General features: G+C 40.1%; 1 protein-coding gene across 1 annotated transcript in view; it reads right to left on the bottom strand.

Annotated features, from left to right (window-relative positions):
* Window positions 1-6,388: 6,388 nt before the first annotated feature.
* The window catches only part of LOC120413411 (cadherin-23), a 28,445-nt gene continuing 17,192 nt past the window's right edge, over window positions 6,389-17,641 (bottom strand). The window contains exons 2-7 of the mRNA XM_039574216.2: window positions 13,072-13,215; window positions 10,839-12,831; window positions 9,413-10,779; window positions 9,114-9,355; window positions 7,440-8,866; window positions 6,389-7,076 (exon numbers count right to left, since the gene is read on the bottom strand). Of these exons, the coding sequence (XP_039430150.1) occupies window positions 6,965-7,076; window positions 7,440-8,866; window positions 9,114-9,355; window positions 9,413-10,779; window positions 10,839-12,831; window positions 13,072-13,215 (5,285 nt within the window). The 3' untranslated portion in view covers window positions 6,389-6,964. The remainder of the gene's footprint in view (window positions 7,077-7,439; window positions 8,867-9,113; window positions 9,356-9,412; window positions 10,780-10,838; window positions 12,832-13,071; window positions 13,216-17,641) is intronic.

Here is a 17,641-nt window from a genome sequence, read left to right on the forward strand (position 1 = left end):
GAGCAAAGTCGGTCATCATTTTTACCCATACTCGGAGGCAGGGTTACCAGGTCAAAGTTTGAAGAATCTGGCAAAGTATTGATAAAAAATCTGGAAAAATCTGGCAGACCAAAATCTAACAATTCTGAATGGTGAAGGGGAGGAAGGATATGAATAAATTAAAAAAATTGTCTAATTCACATGGTTTAATTGATTTTATGGCCTCAAAAATGTTTAATTAACATTTCTTTCAAGTAAGACATATTCTAATTTTATTTATTTTCAATTAAATTTGTCCATTTTAATCAAAAAGTTGTTCAAAAATGGGCATAAAGTGAAAAATCTGGCAAAATCTGTCAATATTTGGCACAGAGAAGGATGAATCTTTATTCTGGCTAACACTTGAAAAATCTGGCATTCCCAGATTTATCTGTCAAACTGGCAACCCTGCTCGGAGGTGAAGTTTGTATGGGAAAAATTGAAAAAATGTATGGAAAACCCAAGTTTCTTGCGGTTTGGTCTGCACCGTGCGCTACTTCCATCCAAATATTCCCAAAAGTGAGATTCTTATTGAAAATTTAATGCTCTACGCGTTACAAGGAAGGTAGGGGGATCGCTAATCTGTTCCGATTTGTTACGAAGGGGAGGGGGGGGGAAAGTGGGGGGGGGGTCTAAAATCCCAAATTTTGCGTTACGTAATAAAAGAACGCTACCTTACAGCAATGTTTCATGAAAATCGAAGAGGGCTGGGGCAACTGCAGAATAACCCATATAACAACAGTTTTTACTTGCTAATTTTAAAAAAAGGTGATGCATATTTCTAGAGTTTTATTTGAAAAGGTCCTGTAAACATAGGGAATCCCATATAGCTTATTAAAACCTCTAGATTTCTGCTTTCAAAATCATATTGCAAGATGGAGTTAATAATCCCGTCCCAAATGTTTCATTTAAAATCTGCCTTAAATAGTATTTAAATTTATCCATATCGCTCTTGTTTAATTTTCCAATAATAATCTCGTATCATGTGCACTGTTAATCAGCATAATTCCCTAGTTACTCATTTGTTAAACCGACCCCTTCGAAACGTCATTGCACACAACATTGAATAACAGCCAGTGCCAGCCAGTGATGCGAGGCTGTAATGAAAAGTACCATAAAAATTTAATTAAATTTTCACTCTTGCGTCAACTTGGAATTCCCCCCAAAATGATCTGTTGTCGTTAGACGCCTCCCGTCCATCGGCCAATAAACCCCTGCAAAAGTCAAAAGGCTCATTACCACTGCGATTGTTATTCAAATTCCCGCCACTAGGACCAAGACCCTTTTCGTGAGCCGATTTCCCCGGTGAAAATTCCGTTAACGCAACCGGCGCCGCACCGGTTCTGAAGGAGCGTTCCCAATTGGAATCGTTTGCATAAATTAAATTTTTCATGTTTGTTTCAGAAATGACAAAACATTACATAATTTATGGGCTGTCTGGTCTGGGTGGTGCATGCCCAACGTTTAACCGGTTAGGGTTGTTGTCTCTTTCTGAATGACTCTTGTATGTAAATTACATTTCATCAAGAGTAGCATCTTTTCCTTTTTTCTATGGTTCATTTATTTGAATTATCTCCGGTTGCGCGTTGATTTTGCGGGTCATTTGTGTCTTTGAATGCGCCTGTCCGTATGCAACTGCTGTTCCCTTTTTTCACCTGAGTTTGCATGTTTAACAAAGGTAAGCACCTTTATCAGATAGCAATCAACGGTCTATGACACAAACACCGTAGAGTAGAGTTATATAGTTGTTTGTTTTTGGTAGCATTAACACGCGAACAGCAAAGCTAACAATGTTACCGCCCGCGAGAACGAAGAACATGAGCTGTTCAAGTGGAGTCATCATAAAAACAGCGCGAACATATGCTACTATTTGTTTTACACTTGTGTCGCACACGGCTGTTGTTGATTAAGTTTTGTAAACTAGTTGGTGGCATTGTTAGGTGAATGGTGACTTCGGTGTAATTAATTGATTTTTTTCCGTCAATTGGGGGTGAATCGGGACTACATCTTGAAAACAAACAGCAGTGTTTAGTACCCTTAGGAGTTTATTTTTTTTAATGGCTGTAATCATTTTGTAAAAAAAGGATTATACTAGTCTCTGACAAAAATAATTTCTAGCTTTGCTGATTTCCTAAAGATTTTATGCATTTGAAACTCATGCGGACTCCGTCAAAACCGAACTCACTAAGGATTGAGTTCTGGACGTTTTTTCACTTAGTTTTGGATGTGTTTTAACCGCAATCGGATAAAGTTTTCTTGGGCCTGTGTGAAATTCACCTAAAATTGAATGAAAAGAAAATAAACCCCAGGCAAATTCCTGGGTATAATTAATTTTGATATAATCTTAGTATAGATTTCTCATCAAATATTTAGGTGATTGTGTGTTTGTTTTACGAGGTAAAAACTTATAGATGTAAATTTACATTTTTTATTCAATTTTACTTCAAAGAGATATTACAAAAAAAAATCATCAGTTTCTGGTTCAAAGTTAGACATTTCTGCCAAAAAATCATTTTAAAATATCAAATTAAAAGGTCACGTGGTATATCCCACCATGTGTACTCTGTACACTTTTTGTAAGGGTACTTGAAATGCTAAAATACGTGACTTCCGAAAGGTTGTGCACGATCCCGTAACACAATGGTAAATCAAGATTTTGTTTGAAATTTTTAAATAAATAATTACAGTTGCATCGCATTTTCACACTTCTGTTTATTGAAAGTTAATTTAAAAATTATCTCTAAAATAAAAATGATTGCAAGAAAACATGTTGAACATGTTTAACAATTGTGATGTTGACGAACTGTGTTTTAAAAGTAGTTTTTGCAATTCCGTTATGAAACTACTTACTTTTCCTGTCATTCTTGAACGACGAAATAGCCTACTTTTCTGTACCAAAAATAACAGAATCGAATAGCAACACTTTTCAAAATAAATGCACTGAAATGAGTGAAATGTTTGAACTTTCCAGCACTTGTTTCGAAAAGTTTCAACATTTTTTTGATTTAAACGATTTATTGACAAAATACATGAAAATTTGACTTAACATTTCACTCAATGGGTGTTTTTCGGAATTGCAAAAAATGTTGTATGGAACTCGTTACAAAACATGATTTTTTCAGCACTTCGTATTTATCCAACTCGGTGTACCTCGTTGGATAAATGTATGACTCGTGCTGAAAAAATCACCTTTTTGTGACTTGTTGCATAAACTACTATTATTCAACAATTTGCAAAAAGAAGATTTACCATACAACATTTTTTGCAATTCCGAAAAACACCCTTTGAATGATATTGTTAGTCAAATGTCTATTTATTTAGTCAATCCATCGTTGAAATCAAAACATTGTTGAACAGTATTAATTTTCAAAACAAGTGCTGAAAAAATCAACTTTTCAACATCCATTTTAGTGCTAAAAAGTAGAACTTTTCAGCATTTGTTTTGAAAAGTGTTTCTATTCGATTGTGTTATTTTTGATAGAGAAAAGTTTCGTCGTTCGAGAATTTTTTTTAACATGCTTGTCTTATTAACTTATACTAGGAACAGCATCTGAAATCGGATGGAGTTAGGAGCGAGTGCTTAACTTGCCAAACATACGAGAATTTCCCCTAGTTCGTTTGGTTTCTTTTTGTATCAGGAAAATACTTCTGCAGTTTTTTACAAGTACTGATTCGAAAATTCCTCTACCATTCAATCAACCATTAAAATAATCTACAACTGCCAATTAAAGGATTAACACCCAACTATGTTGAGAGATAGAGAGCAAACGGCAATTTTGATTACCCACATGGTGCGAGCTGACCACCTCGAGTGGGTTAAGGTCTAACTGCCCCAGGGCAAACAAAACCATCCACTCTTCTCCTCCCATGTAGAAAATCCGTTAACCCGCGTCAGCAAGCCGTCGAATCTCCGTTGCACCGATTTATGACAAAATTTATGACGATTTTCCCCTGTCCCAGCATAACCCCTTTTTCACTTCAGCTAAAACATACAAAGTGAACATACACACGCATACGCGTTAGTCGTGAATAATGGTTATCGCCTTTCGCTGTGCCACCACGTTGCAGAAAAACTAACATAATTTTTCTACCATTAAACGCAAACGCAAACGCTTAGCCAGAGTAAAAAAAGGACATTGTTGTACTTGAGCGCGGGTCGATTTTTTAGATTTTTTATGACATTATTTTTGTAACGCGTTTGAACGCATTTTTTTGCGCGGTTTATTTCCCTTTCTACCTTCCACCGTGCGTTTGGAAAGGGTGGGATGGCTGGGTGTTTTTTTTTTTATCCATCAGGAACAAGGGGTTAGCAATTTTATGCTGCATTTGTTTAACTTTTGAGAGATGTGATTGGCGCTGGCGGAAAAGTTTTGTGTTCTAAATTTTCTATCTCAGATTCTTGCAGGATTGGGTCCGTAAGTTTGACAATTTTGGAATAAGAAGACAACAACTTCCTTGGTTGCTATGCACCCTTAATGATGATTTTTTTTCAATTTGCTGGTACTTTTTAAGATTTAGTTTTTGTAAAGAATTATATGAGAAATATTTATAGCAACTATTGAATCATATTTTTTTTCGGTCATTTTGCTTTGTTATTGTTTTTTGACGTTTGTCTGCTTTTTAAGTTAAACAACACCCAGTTACCGAACAATTACTGTATTCGAAGATTTAAATATCTGAAGTGAAATTTTTGCGAAGACTTCGTAAAATCGACTTTGGACTATACTTTATTTGTTTCAATAAAATTTCAAAATCAGTTTTATTTTAATTATTTTAGACTTGCCGTATTCCTCCAACTCGGCAAACTATACTCGAGGAGAAGCATGAACTTTGGGGTCCTCAGAAACACGTGCACTTTTAATTTTTCAAAAAAAAAAAAAAAAGACAGAGCCGAATGGGTTTTCTCCAAAGTTCTCCGTGGCTTTTTCTCCGTACACAATTTCTACTTTTTGTATGGACCGTTATTTTTTCTCAGGTTTTCATTCTAAATATAAACAACCTGTGAGTCACTCGAGTTATTAATTTTCAAATGATTCAAATTAGAAGTAACCAAAGATATTTCGATCAATATAAGCCGGTTAAAGAAAATGATTGTAAATTTTATATCCCGCCAAAATTTGATTCATTCAGAATAAGCTTTTTACTGCCCGCATAAATGTCCCATAAGCAATCTTAGGAAAAGCAACTAGGTTTTTTTTAAATGTTTAGAAATAATATATTTTTTAGTTCATTTTCTGAAAATAGATAAGACCTGTTTTTGAAGGTCAATTTACGAAGAAAAAAATTGTTATCATTTGAACTCATAGCTCTTGTGTCTCTTGTGAGATGAAAATCTCTCAACTTACATACCTACTTGAAGCATTATTGTCTAAATGAGAATAAAAGTTGACTTTTATAACCAAAAAGTATTTGAAAATTTTCTCTATAAAAAATGCCATAACTTTAATTTTAAGTCTATGATTTTTTTTATTTTCAAGAAAATTTTAGTTTGTGAATAAAGAACTCATAAATGTTATTTGTGAAATTTTAGTCTTAATAATCCTACGATTTAATTGCATAATTTCACTTTTAAATTCTCCAGAAAAAACTGTGGCCAAAAAACTGAATGATTTTTCAACGATTGAGAGAGTCACGCAATTCCTGTACCTAGTGCACGTGCACTCGGTGCTGCCAGGAAGCTCTAGAGAGAAAATTGCAAGCTAGCGGCCAAGCCCAGAATAGGATTCACCCGCGGGAAGGAAAGGGGTGGTGGTAATTTACTCTTCCCCTTTTGTCCTTCAAATAACTGCTAACATTTATGTTGATACTTCTTGCTCTCGTTCGGGGAAAAAAAGGTGGTAGGGTGGTTAGGAAACGAAAAGTTTAAAACTTTTTGCTTTATGTCGTGTAGGACATCGTCGCCCCGGCCAAGATCGACCCAGATTAGCTGGTGAAATGTATTTATTATGGTCTCGTCTCGACTCGGGGGGAGGCAATTTTAAACAACGCGCCTCAATGCGGATTTGGGCTTGTAATTTGAACTTTATTTTTTACCCTTTCATGTTTGACTGGTTTGCTTGGACGTGGACCCTTAGAAGTGGAATGCTTCTGATGTCACTGTGTGCCAACTGGGCGTCCATGGAGCGTATCTGATTAAACGGTTTAAAAAAAGGAACGGATCTGCGTGCCTCGGTGTTTACGCTTCAGCTGATGAGGACTAATCCTTTTTGTGTTGTTGAATAATGTTATTTTAAAGTATTTTCTATGTAATTAATGGCTTATATTCGTGAACTAGAAAATTTTGCTAGGATAATGGACGTAATCCTGGTTTATGACAGTAAATATTTGAACCTTTGATGTGATATATAAAATCGATTTGTGAGACTTGGGCTTAAAAATTCAACTTCTTTATTGTTACTTGTTTAGTTTTTCCTATTTACATCAACACAAATTCTCGGACTCATTCTAGCACACGTTCTGCGCGTTGCGTTCGTGCGCTCACGTTTCGCATTCACCTGTTGCATAACATTCACTCAGATTTCCTACATGTTACAGCAAAAAATAAATAGCTTTCTCCTAACTACAAACGGCCGTTTAGCTCGCGTTTTTAGCCAAAACTTAAACTCTACTCAGCCGGTCGCGCGCGTCGAGGTTATGGCGTGCCGTTTGCGCCAAATAATCTTTTGTTTCATTTCTCCTAAAGGCAAGAAGTTTTGCGAATTGTTTTACGTTCAGCGTCGCAGTTTGGGGCATGGCCATGATAATGGCCTCTCCGCGCCCCAACGGGACAATTGCGCAGAATGCGCGCACGTAAGATTATGTTACACATAGGTTTTTTTTTGTTTTTTCTCGCGCGACATTCCTCCTATGACTTGTTGCGCGAGTTGACTTGGTTTGTACACAAACACACAGACTATATGCGATTTCTGCTGAAACAGGTGTCGCTTGGAAGATGTTACTGTAGCTGCTACAGGGCACCGTAGATGGGTTCGGTGTACAGAACCGGGGTGGCACTACCGTAAATGTCCGATCCGGAGATGCGATGCGATAGCGACGAGGTCCGGATTTGGTTTTTGTACCTGAAATGAAATATGGGGTTAGATTCATTTGAAAATCGTGTTGGCTAAGAATTTGATATTAATTATAAAATAGAATACAGAAACTATTCTCTAATCAAAGCTGTACAAATGTTTAATAAAGATAACATGTTACCTTAAATTAAAGTAACAAAAAACTTTACTAATTTGTGTTTGATTCAAATAAACTCTAGATTATGTTTAAAGATTTGTTTGAGAGTCAGATTTTAAAACTGTTATTTATTTTTGAATTTATATGTATGATTTTAACTTTACATCAGTCCTTTTGCCATTTGCCTTCTGACTTTATACCCTAAGACCTTGTGTCACACAAATAGTAATAAACTATCGAGTTCATTTACATACCTCCTAGCCAAACAGCACGCAGTCATGGTGGAGGCAAACGCCGCGAATCCAATCAATCCCGCCAGGATCACGAGCCACGTTCCGGACGATGCGATCAGCGCTGCCGTCGGTGGCTTTCTCGAAATTGAGCAAGAATCAATCTTATGCACGGAGTACTTCAGATAGGTTTCTATCAGCGCGTCCTTAATCTCCTGCCGATCCATGATCCTGAGCATCTCCTGGGGCGGAATCGCCGATCCGTGGCGGGACAGTTGGAAGCAGGAGCTTGTGGAGGTGAAATCTAGGCTGTGATCTGGTTTTGCGAGGACTTGAGCATCGAACACGGACAGTTCCAGGTTCGATTCGTGCAGTTTTGCTTGAAGCTCGGAGGCGAAACTAGGTAGAATGCTGTTGATCTCGGAGGGTGGTTTGGAGAAGACGAATCTCAGGAGGGATTTATCGCGGATTACGAATATCTTGAGGAAGTTGTACGTGGCACGTTCTGGGTTGGGCGAATTAATAGCTCTAACGGTGACCTGGAAGAATCCATCGACATGGTCCGACATGCTGCGAGTTGTTCGTAGCTCACCGGTGAGGTTGTTCAGATTGAACAGATCGGTGAAGTTATCGGTTTGGTTGCCTCGGTAGTAAAACTGAGGAACGAAAGCAATTTTCTCCAAGCTGTAAACGATGGGAGCCGCGTTGGAATCTTCGTCCCGCGCTTTGCACGACACAATTGGCGTATCAATTGGCACATTGTGCCGAATTCCGATGGTTTGGTTTTCTTTCTCGAACCGCGGCAAATGATCGTCAATGTCAACGATGTGAATTAGTATTCTCTGCTCGGATTTGTCGTACTTGTTGTAGCTCGTTACGACGGGAGAGGGGTTGGTTTGATGCTTGAAGCACTTGATGGTCAGACTCACGTACTCCATTTGTTCCCGATCGAGTGATTTTGTAGTGGTGATAATGGCCGCATTTGACTCCGTTCGCGAGATTCGGAACAATCCCAGCTCATTACCATCGATAAACTCGTAATCTATCGCTCCATTTTCGTTGACATCTTCGTCGAGAGCAGAAAGGTTTCCAACTATTGACCCGGCAGGTTGTTCTTCCAGGACCATCATCTCAATAGGTTGCGCGTCGACATCCCGTACGAACCTAGGTTGATGATCGTCGATATCCAGAACGTTGATCCTGAGTACGATCGTGGAAGCCTGCGGTGGTTCACCCATATCGCTAACCTCGATGATGATATTATACATGGATTTGGACTCCCGATCAAGCGACTTTGTAGTTGAAATCAATCCAGTTTTGGCGTCAATCTTAAACGATTTAGCATCCTCAATATCCGACTGAATACGGAACCTCAGCGTTCCACTTGGGGTGGCAGGACTGTCAGGATCACTAGCAATAACTTGAAATACCGGTGCGCCTATTGTGGCATTCTGTGAAGAGCAAGAAAAAACGAAACTCATCAATTTCACGTCAAAACAGTTGGTCCCTCTTTCCCTTCTGAGCATAATCCCACATGCTGAAAAGTATGACGCGTGGTCATCAATCAAGGCATTTTTACCCCCGGCGAACGCCGCATTGTTTGATGTTTGACAATTTGAAGCATCACATGTGAGAGTTCACTTTATCATCGTTAATATTTACTTGTGTCGTGTGGAATCGCCCCCGAAAAGGCCTTACCTCGGTCACGTTGGCTATTTGTCCCACTTTGGGCGCAATGAAGAAGGGAATTCCATCGTTGGCACTGATATCGCCAATGTATAGCGTAAACGTGACGTCACTGTACAGTGAGCGCTGCTTCGGCAGCTGACTTCCGTTGTCCTGGGCGCGGATGATCATTTCGTACGGCTCCGAACGACCTTTACCGGTGAGCAGCACTTTGGTCTTGATTTCTCCCGTTTTGGTGTTCATCTGGAGTAAACCTGTTTAGAGAAACCATTGTTATCCATTCAACTAATAAATTACCAAAAACAACCCACCATTAGCTTCCCCTTCGTTCAAGAAATCGTACCGAACCTCTCCGCCGGGCCCTTCGTCGGGGTCGTTGGCGGTTATGGCGATCACGAAAGTGTCCGCGAGGACATTTTCCGGAATCACGGCCGTGTACGTCTTTTGGCCAAACTGCGGTGCATTGTCGTTTACATCCAGAACGTCGACAATGACCTCGGCGTAGCCACGCTTTGCGTCGGCGGTCTTTCCCGGAGAATCTTCAGCGATGACCGAAAGCTTCAGCACCGACTGCTTCTCACGATCCAAGGTTTGACCGGGGGCTATGGCGATCTCACCCGTCCTGTTGTTGATCGTGAACAAGTTGGCGTGAGATCCAGCTAAACTGTACGATAGCGAGTTGTATCCGAGCAGGTGATCCTTCTCCGTCAATATGGCATCGCTATCGTGTGCTTGAACTGTAATCACCTGATGAGGATAACGATCAGATTCCATGACCGTAACTCGGTAGATCTCCTTCTCAAACACCGGCGCGTTGTCGTTTACATTCTCTACCGTTACGTTAATATAGGCTAAGGATTCTCTCTTACGACTACTCGTCATGGCACGAACCACAAAGTCAATGTGCGTTTTGTTAGCAGTTTCATAGTCCAACCGTTTGTTCAGTATAACATCGCCAGTCTTTTCGTTCAAACTAAAGTATCCATCAACGTCCGGCATGACTAGTTCAAAATCTGTAATCGGCACATCTGCCACCGGATCTTCCGCTTCGACCTTCATGACCACACTGCCAAGGGGCATCTCTTCCTTCACCTTGACTTCAATCTTTGGCCGCACGGTATTCCATCCCTTATTCTTGAATAGCGGATTAGTATCCTTGAACGACTGCACGTACAGAGTTACCTCAGCACGATCTTCCTGCATATCCACATTGTACTCTGCACTAACATCAACCGCACGAACCGTCAACGTGATAACGGCAGCATAGTTGTAGTCCAACGTATTATTCACGTAGATAACACCCTCGTCTTCACTGATCCTGAAGGCAGTCTTGAAGTCATACGGCGTCGTCGTCAGCAGCGGAATACCGGACTTGGTTTTCGCAGTAATCGGATCGACGATCGAGTACAAAATTCTCGCACTCATGTCGGTATCGGTGGCCGTCACTCGCAGTACCTCGGAATCGATGCTGCTGCGTTCGGAAACGTACGCCGTGTACGATTGCTGGGTAAACTTGGGCGGTTTATCGTTGACATCCTGGATCTTCACGTGAACCGTTGTGGTGGCCGTTTCCGGAATGGGGAATCCCGCATCGATGGCGTTCACGACGATCGTGTAGCTTTCCGGGTTCGTGTCCCGATCGAGGCGGGCATCGCGGGCGACCTTGATTTCACCGGTGCTGTTGAAGAGATTGAAGTTGTACAAATGTATTTAGATAAGTGCAGACGTGATACTTACTGGTCATTGATCTCGAAGTTATCGCTAGCGCCGACAATCTTGTACATCAGCAGATCATCGATTCCATCCGGGTCGGTTGCACTCACGTTCGTCACGCCGAACCCAGCGGGAGCATTCTCCGGTATACTGACTCGATAGCTGGGTGGTCCTGGAATGTCGTTCTTCCCATTCGCAAACAGTCCCTTGAAGATTGGTCGCTGATTGCCGGAGATTCCCACCCTGACCAACACCCGAGTGTCATTCTTTAGTGGTGGTACGCCGTGATCCATTGCAGACACGATCAACTCGTACTGACCGCGTTCGGTGTCCATCGAGTTGACGGGACGAGTTATTCTGATCTCCCCCGTGTTTTGATCTACGGTGAACACGTGACCGGAGATGCTGTTTTCGGACTCGATTGAGTACGTGACCTTGCCACCTCCTTGCTGGGGACCATCCAAGTCCATGGCGTGCACGATAAACTGCGGTTCGAATTCCGTTGCACCTTCCCGGATTGTGCGCGTGTATTCTAGCGATTCGAAGGTTGGGTAGTTGTCGTTGACGTCCATGATATCGATCAGCAAGTTGGCGTTTGTTTCACGTCCTCCGCCGTCGGTAGCGACCAGCGCCAAGCTGTAACTCTTCTGTTCTTCGTAGTCCAGGTTAAGGTTGACGAAGACTCCACCCTTCTGAGGATCGGTGTAGAAATACTCCGCGCCGAAGCCTTTCACGGCGTATGACAGTTTGCCGAACATTCCAGTGTCTTGATCGATTGCTGTTATGTCTGCTATTCTGAAACCCTTGGGAGAGTTCTCCTTAACTTGCAGATTATAGTTGTTCTGGGGGAATATCGGTGAATTGTCATTCGCATCCTGAAGCTGAACAGTTACTTCGGTTTTAGACTTTTCCACCCCATCGACGGAAGCAACAATGTCGAACACGAACACTCGTTGGTCTACATCTGGCACGTCGTAGTCCAGCTTCGAAGTGTCCAGCACCTTCACCACGATCGGTGTCCGTCCTTCACCATGGGTGGGTGCTACGGCGAAGACCCCTTCCGAGTTCCGGATATTTCTAAGCGACAGGGAGTATCTACTGTTGGCACCGAGGTCCATGTCGGTGACGATGATCGCAAGATCGGGCAGCGGAGTGTCATGTTCGAGGTTTTCCGGGATGGAAACCACAAAAGAGGGTTTGTTGAACTCCGGTATGTGATCGTCGACATCCGTCAGGACGATTGTTATTTGAGAGCTGGTGCTGTCTCCGGGTAGCTCGTTGTTGATCAGTTCTGTGGCTCGAACCGAGAACGTGTAGGCTCCGCCGTTTTGAATGATTTTGGGGTTCTCTCGGTCTAGCAGATGATCGGTGGTTACGAGTTCGGCCACTCCTCCCCGTGGATTGCCGATGAATCGAAGCTTGAAATGACCCATGGATTCGTTCTCCAACGAGAGAACGATCGGTCGCGGACTACCGGTGTCACCGTCGGTAGCGTTGATCGTGAGGACGACCGTACCTTCGGGGGTGTTTTCCGGGATTGAGGCAGAATAGGGAGCATTCATGAAAACCGGTGGTTGATCTTGGACGTCCATGATCGTTATGGCAACGGAGGCGTACGATTTGAGGGGATTGGTAATAGCTCCGTCCTTGGCTTGGATGCTCAGGATGTACGAAGGTCTAGTCTCGAAATCCAGCGTTTTCTTCAGCACGATCGAGGCGCTATACTTTCCTTGAGCAATTTTTTCAGTCTTTACCTCAAACACCTCGCAAATATCGTCATTTTCCTTGGTGGGGTCAAGATAGCAGGACAGTTTCACATCTGCGTTCATACCCTCGTCCAGGTCGGTTACGATGATGTCCGGAGTGATCTTTACGATCGCACCCGGCTTGGTGGACTCGCTCATCTTGGCACTGTAGGGTCGACCAATGAACGTCGGGGCGTTGTCGTTGAAGTCACGAATCGGAATTTCACGCCTCAGCGATACGGTGTTCGGTTCGGTTCCCAGTACACCTTCGTCTAGTTAGTACAAGGAGAGATAGAAAGAGATAGACAAAAAAAAGACAGGGAGAGAAACAGAGAAATTGCAAGTTAACGATTGTGAAAGTGCCGTGTTTTAGCAACAGCAGCGGGTCTCTCTGACGTGATCTGGCCCCGCTGTGATGTAAGCGGCATTTGCTTTGGCCAGTACGAGTACCCCATAGGTCTACATACAATTAATTGCGAGCATCGGCTAAACCAGTTGCCTCGGCCGATTACCTGTTATGCTGATGATCACTTCCACGCTGTCCTGCAGCTCGCGATCAAGGGACTGCCGCAACCGGACGACACCGGTGTCGCGATCCACGCTGAATACCGGTCCGGATATGCTGTAACGTAGCTTACTTCCCTCGGGGTCAACGCCTGCAAGCAAGGAAGAAGGTGAAACAGTTTAGCCGGTTATCTCGGGCAAGAAGAAGTAGCTTGAATGTAACGGATTAATTGAAAGTCAGAACAGCGCGGTACCGCTACCGAACAGGCAGTCAGTCGGTCGTAAAGCACTTTTGAAATTCGCGGCCTCTCTTAGCGGAGCGCAGTGCCATGTTTACCGCCATCAGGTAGCAGGTCAAGTAGGAAAGCGGGACAACAAGTACCGACCGAGAATGCTAAAAAGTCTTCTGTATTTTTTCTTGCGCTGATTTCGCCATCATTACTCTACCGTTTGCGTGCCATCCCCATTCCCGGGATGGTTTCTTTGGGTACTGTATTGTGGTGGTAATTACAAATTTGGATTCATTTGGATGATTTATTAATCTGATGAAATCTCTAATCATTCTTTAATCGAGCTTGAATAGATAAAATACGCATTGTGTTTTGTTCTAACTTCAAGTTTATTCGAAAGGTATTCATATCAAAATCCGGTAATAAGTTTCCCAATCCCACTTCAGTTGACGGTATCGCTATGGCCAGCGCTACCGCGCTGTGTCACTGGCTAAAGACAGGTGCCCTCGCGTAAACGGTTCCTCGTTTTATGGTCAACCAAGTCTCTCCGCCAGGGTGATGAATTTCGAGAAGAAACTCTTGCCAAGGGACTGTGTTGGATGTCTGTATCGCCGTCGTCGTCGTTGCTTTTTCTTGACAGTGATCTGTGAGAAATGGGACAACTTTCGCATACAATGGAGTTGAAGTTTCTTCGGGGGAGAGAAATGACTTTACGGGGGAGTTGTGATTTGGTGGTACGTTTTTTGAAGACTGTTTGGAGCGAGTTTCAGGGTCAGAGCTGAATAATGAGTATTGTTCTGAAGAATGATTTGTTATTTGGGATTTCCATCATTTAAACAACTAAACTAGAGGCCTATATAAGAAATGATTTCAGAAACAAACATTTATATTGCATCATAATAAAACAAATGTCGTCCATACTCCAATTACGACAAATTTAGCGTCTATTGCTCCAATTGACCACAATTATTACCGCTGGTATTTTGGCCGATTATGGCCGGTAAACAACGATAATTGCTCCTTACGGAGCGAATCGAATTTGAGCAAACATAACACACAATTGTTGATGCACCACCAAACACCATCGACAACACGAGGTCGACAAGCATGAAAGCAGCATCTCAGAGCAGCATGAGTGGAATGAAAGTGAGATGTGTGAAGGCAACTCTCGATGAGGAAATATCGGCGCAGACACAACAGGCCCAATTATCGAAAGTGTTTTGGCTTGGAATGTGAAAATGAGCCGCCTTTTTTCGGGTGAGATTCTTCAGCAGGAAGGAGATGAGTGTGTTTGGAGGTTAAGAATGCTAGAGAAGGTCGTGTTGGCGGTGTTGTTCAGTGGGTCAGGCGATTGAGAGATTTGTTTTGAATTCGGGATTGAGTTGATTAATATTTATCTCTAAAATGGCATAAAATAATAATCTGTTTAAATATGTTTTATTTGAAAACTTGTTCTATTACACAATAAATTTAAGATAGGTTATGATGGTCTAATTTGAAAACAACAATACTAGTATCAAACGGGAAAAACATTGAACGAAAAGCTTCAGGAATAGGGTGGGATCGAACCTTCCTCCTCTGACTTTTTAGAAACTTCAGAAACAACAGACAGCAGCTCCGAAACAAATAGCTTCACCAAATAAGACAAAAAAATATTGGTTTAATATTGTTGAATTCAATTTTTCGTCTTGAGCTTAGAAAAGAATGATAAAATTTGCTCGTATTCAGGTGAGGTTTATATTAATTTTATTGTTTGTTTTTGTTTTTTTTTCATCGACTGTAATTTTTTTTTTAAATTTATAGTTATGCTTTTAAAAATTTCTTCAATTTGTATTCTGAAAGGGAGTTTTGAGATTTGTTTTAGATATTTTTTTTTTTGCAAAAATTTCAATTTAGTATTGATTAGGAAATATATTTAATATGTAGTGTAATTTATTTGAGCAACGGTACAAGATGATAAAAATGGTTTATTCGAAAAACGAAACTATTGGCACTACGCCCCCCGGGGCATGGCCTTCCTCTAACGTGGGATTTCTGCTCCAGCGCCTCTGACGAGACAGGAGAAACCGGGACCGACGTTTTACTTCATCATCCGATAGAAGCTCAGTGGATAAGGCGGGAATCGAACCCGCGTCTCATAGCATCATCGGGATCGGCAGCCGAAGCCGCTACCCCTGCGCCACGAGACCCACAAATGGTTTATTCATAATGAGGTAAATGTTAAAAATTTAAAGCATAATAATTTTAATCCCTCTCATTCTCTTTTTTTATTTCGTGTTTACAAATGAGCAATTCTCTACGAAATCGGTCTTTTTTCTTCAATTTTAATTTTTTTATTTTTTAATACGACTGAATCTTTTTTGGTGCCTTCGGTATGTCCAAAGAAGTCATTTTGCATCATTAGTTTGTCCATATAATTTTCCATACAAATATATGGATACGGACTACACTGGAAAAAAATGATACACGGTAAAAAATTGGTGATTTTTTATTTAACTTTTTGTCACTAAAACTTGATTGCAAAAAAACGCTATTTTTTTATATGTTTTAGACTACATCAAATGCCAACTTTTCAGAAATTTCCAGGTTGTGCAAAAAATCTTTAACCGAGTTATGATTTTTTGAATCAATACTGATTTTTTCAAAAAATCTAAATATCGGTCGCAAAAATTTTTCAACTTCATTTTTCTATGTAAAATCAAATTTTCAATCAAAAAGTACTTTAGTTTAATTTTGATAAAGTGCATCGTTTTCAAGTTAAATCCATTTTTAGGTGACTTTTTTAAAAATAATAGCAGTTTTTCATTTTTTTTAAATTAGTGCACATGTTTGCTCATTTTTGAAAAAAATATTTTTGAAAAGCTAAGAAAATTCTCTATATTTTGCTTTTTTAAACTTTGTTGATACGACCCTTAGTTGCTGAGAGATTGCCATGCACAGGTTTTTTTTTTTTAAATTATACTCTGCCACGCAAACGTTAAAAAACAGGAAAATTGATGTTTTCTAAGTCCCACCCAAACAACCCACCATTTTCTAATGTCGGTATCTCAGCAACTTATGGTCCGATTTTCAATGTTAAAATATGAAAAATTCTTGAAATTTTCCGATCTTTTCGAAAAAAATATTTTCACCAATTTTTAAACCAAGACTAACAAATTAAAAGGGCGTAATATTGAATTTTTGGCCCTTTTAAAATGTTAGTCTTGATTTAAAATTTTTAAAATATTGTTTTTGAAAAGACCGAAAATTTCACGAATTTTTCATATTTTAACATTGTAAATCGAACCATTAGTTGCTGAGATATCGACGTTTGAAAATGGTGTGTTGATTGAGTGAGACTTGGAAAACATCAATTTTCATGTTTTCAAACCTTTGCATGGCTATATCTCAGCAACTAAGGGTCGTATCAACAAAGTTCAAAAAAGCAAATTATTGAGAATTTTCTCTATTTTTTTGAAAAATGGGCAAACCTGTGCACTAATTAAAAAATATGAAAAACTGCGACTATTTTCAAAAAACTTACCTAAAATGGCTTTAACTTGAAAACGGTGCACTTTATCAAAATTTCACTAAAGTACTTTTAGATTGCAAATTTGATTTTACATCGAAAAATGAAGTTGAAAATTTTTTGCGATCAATATTTCGATTTTTTGAAAAAAATCAGTATTGATTAAAACAAATCATAACTCGGTCAAAGATTTTTAGCACAACCTGGAAATTTCTGAAAAGTTGGAATTTGATATGTCATTTGACATATCTGAAAATAAAAAAAAAAATAAAAATGGTGTTTTTTTTGCAAATCAATTTTTAATGACAAAAAGTTAAGTAAACAATCACCAAAAATTTATTTACCGTGCATAATTTTTTCCAGTGTAGTCCGTATCCATACCTACAAATTTGCCGTAGACACCAAATCGATCAAAACATTCCTTCAAAAGATACAGATTTTTGAATTTTCATACATCATTTTTGTATAGGCAGCTGCCTAATTTGTTTGGAAAATTATATGGACAAACTAATGATGCAAAATGGTTTCTCTGGGCATACCGAAGGCACCAAAAAAGTTTCAGTCGGATTAAAAAATACAAAAAAATCGAATGACCGAAATCTGAAGGAACAGCTCTCCTTCTTTATACAGTTGACCAAAAAAGTTAGGGGAAAAATAAATGGTTTTAAACAATCAACTAATAAAAGTTCAAATACATTTACTTGTGATGAAAATAATTTTTAAGCAGGTTTGGACATGATTTTAGATTTTTGAAAACAAATGATTGATGAATGTTTTTAACCATAACACAACGTCAAAGACAAAGACTTCTAAAAATATTTGCAACGGCCTTACTGGCCA

Source organism: Culex pipiens, chromosome 3 (assembly GCF_016801865.2).
Source record: "Culex pipiens pallens isolate TS chromosome 3, TS_CPP_V2, whole genome shotgun sequence".
Taxonomy (NCBI): Eukaryota; Metazoa; Arthropoda; class Insecta; order Diptera; family Culicidae; genus Culex; species Culex pipiens.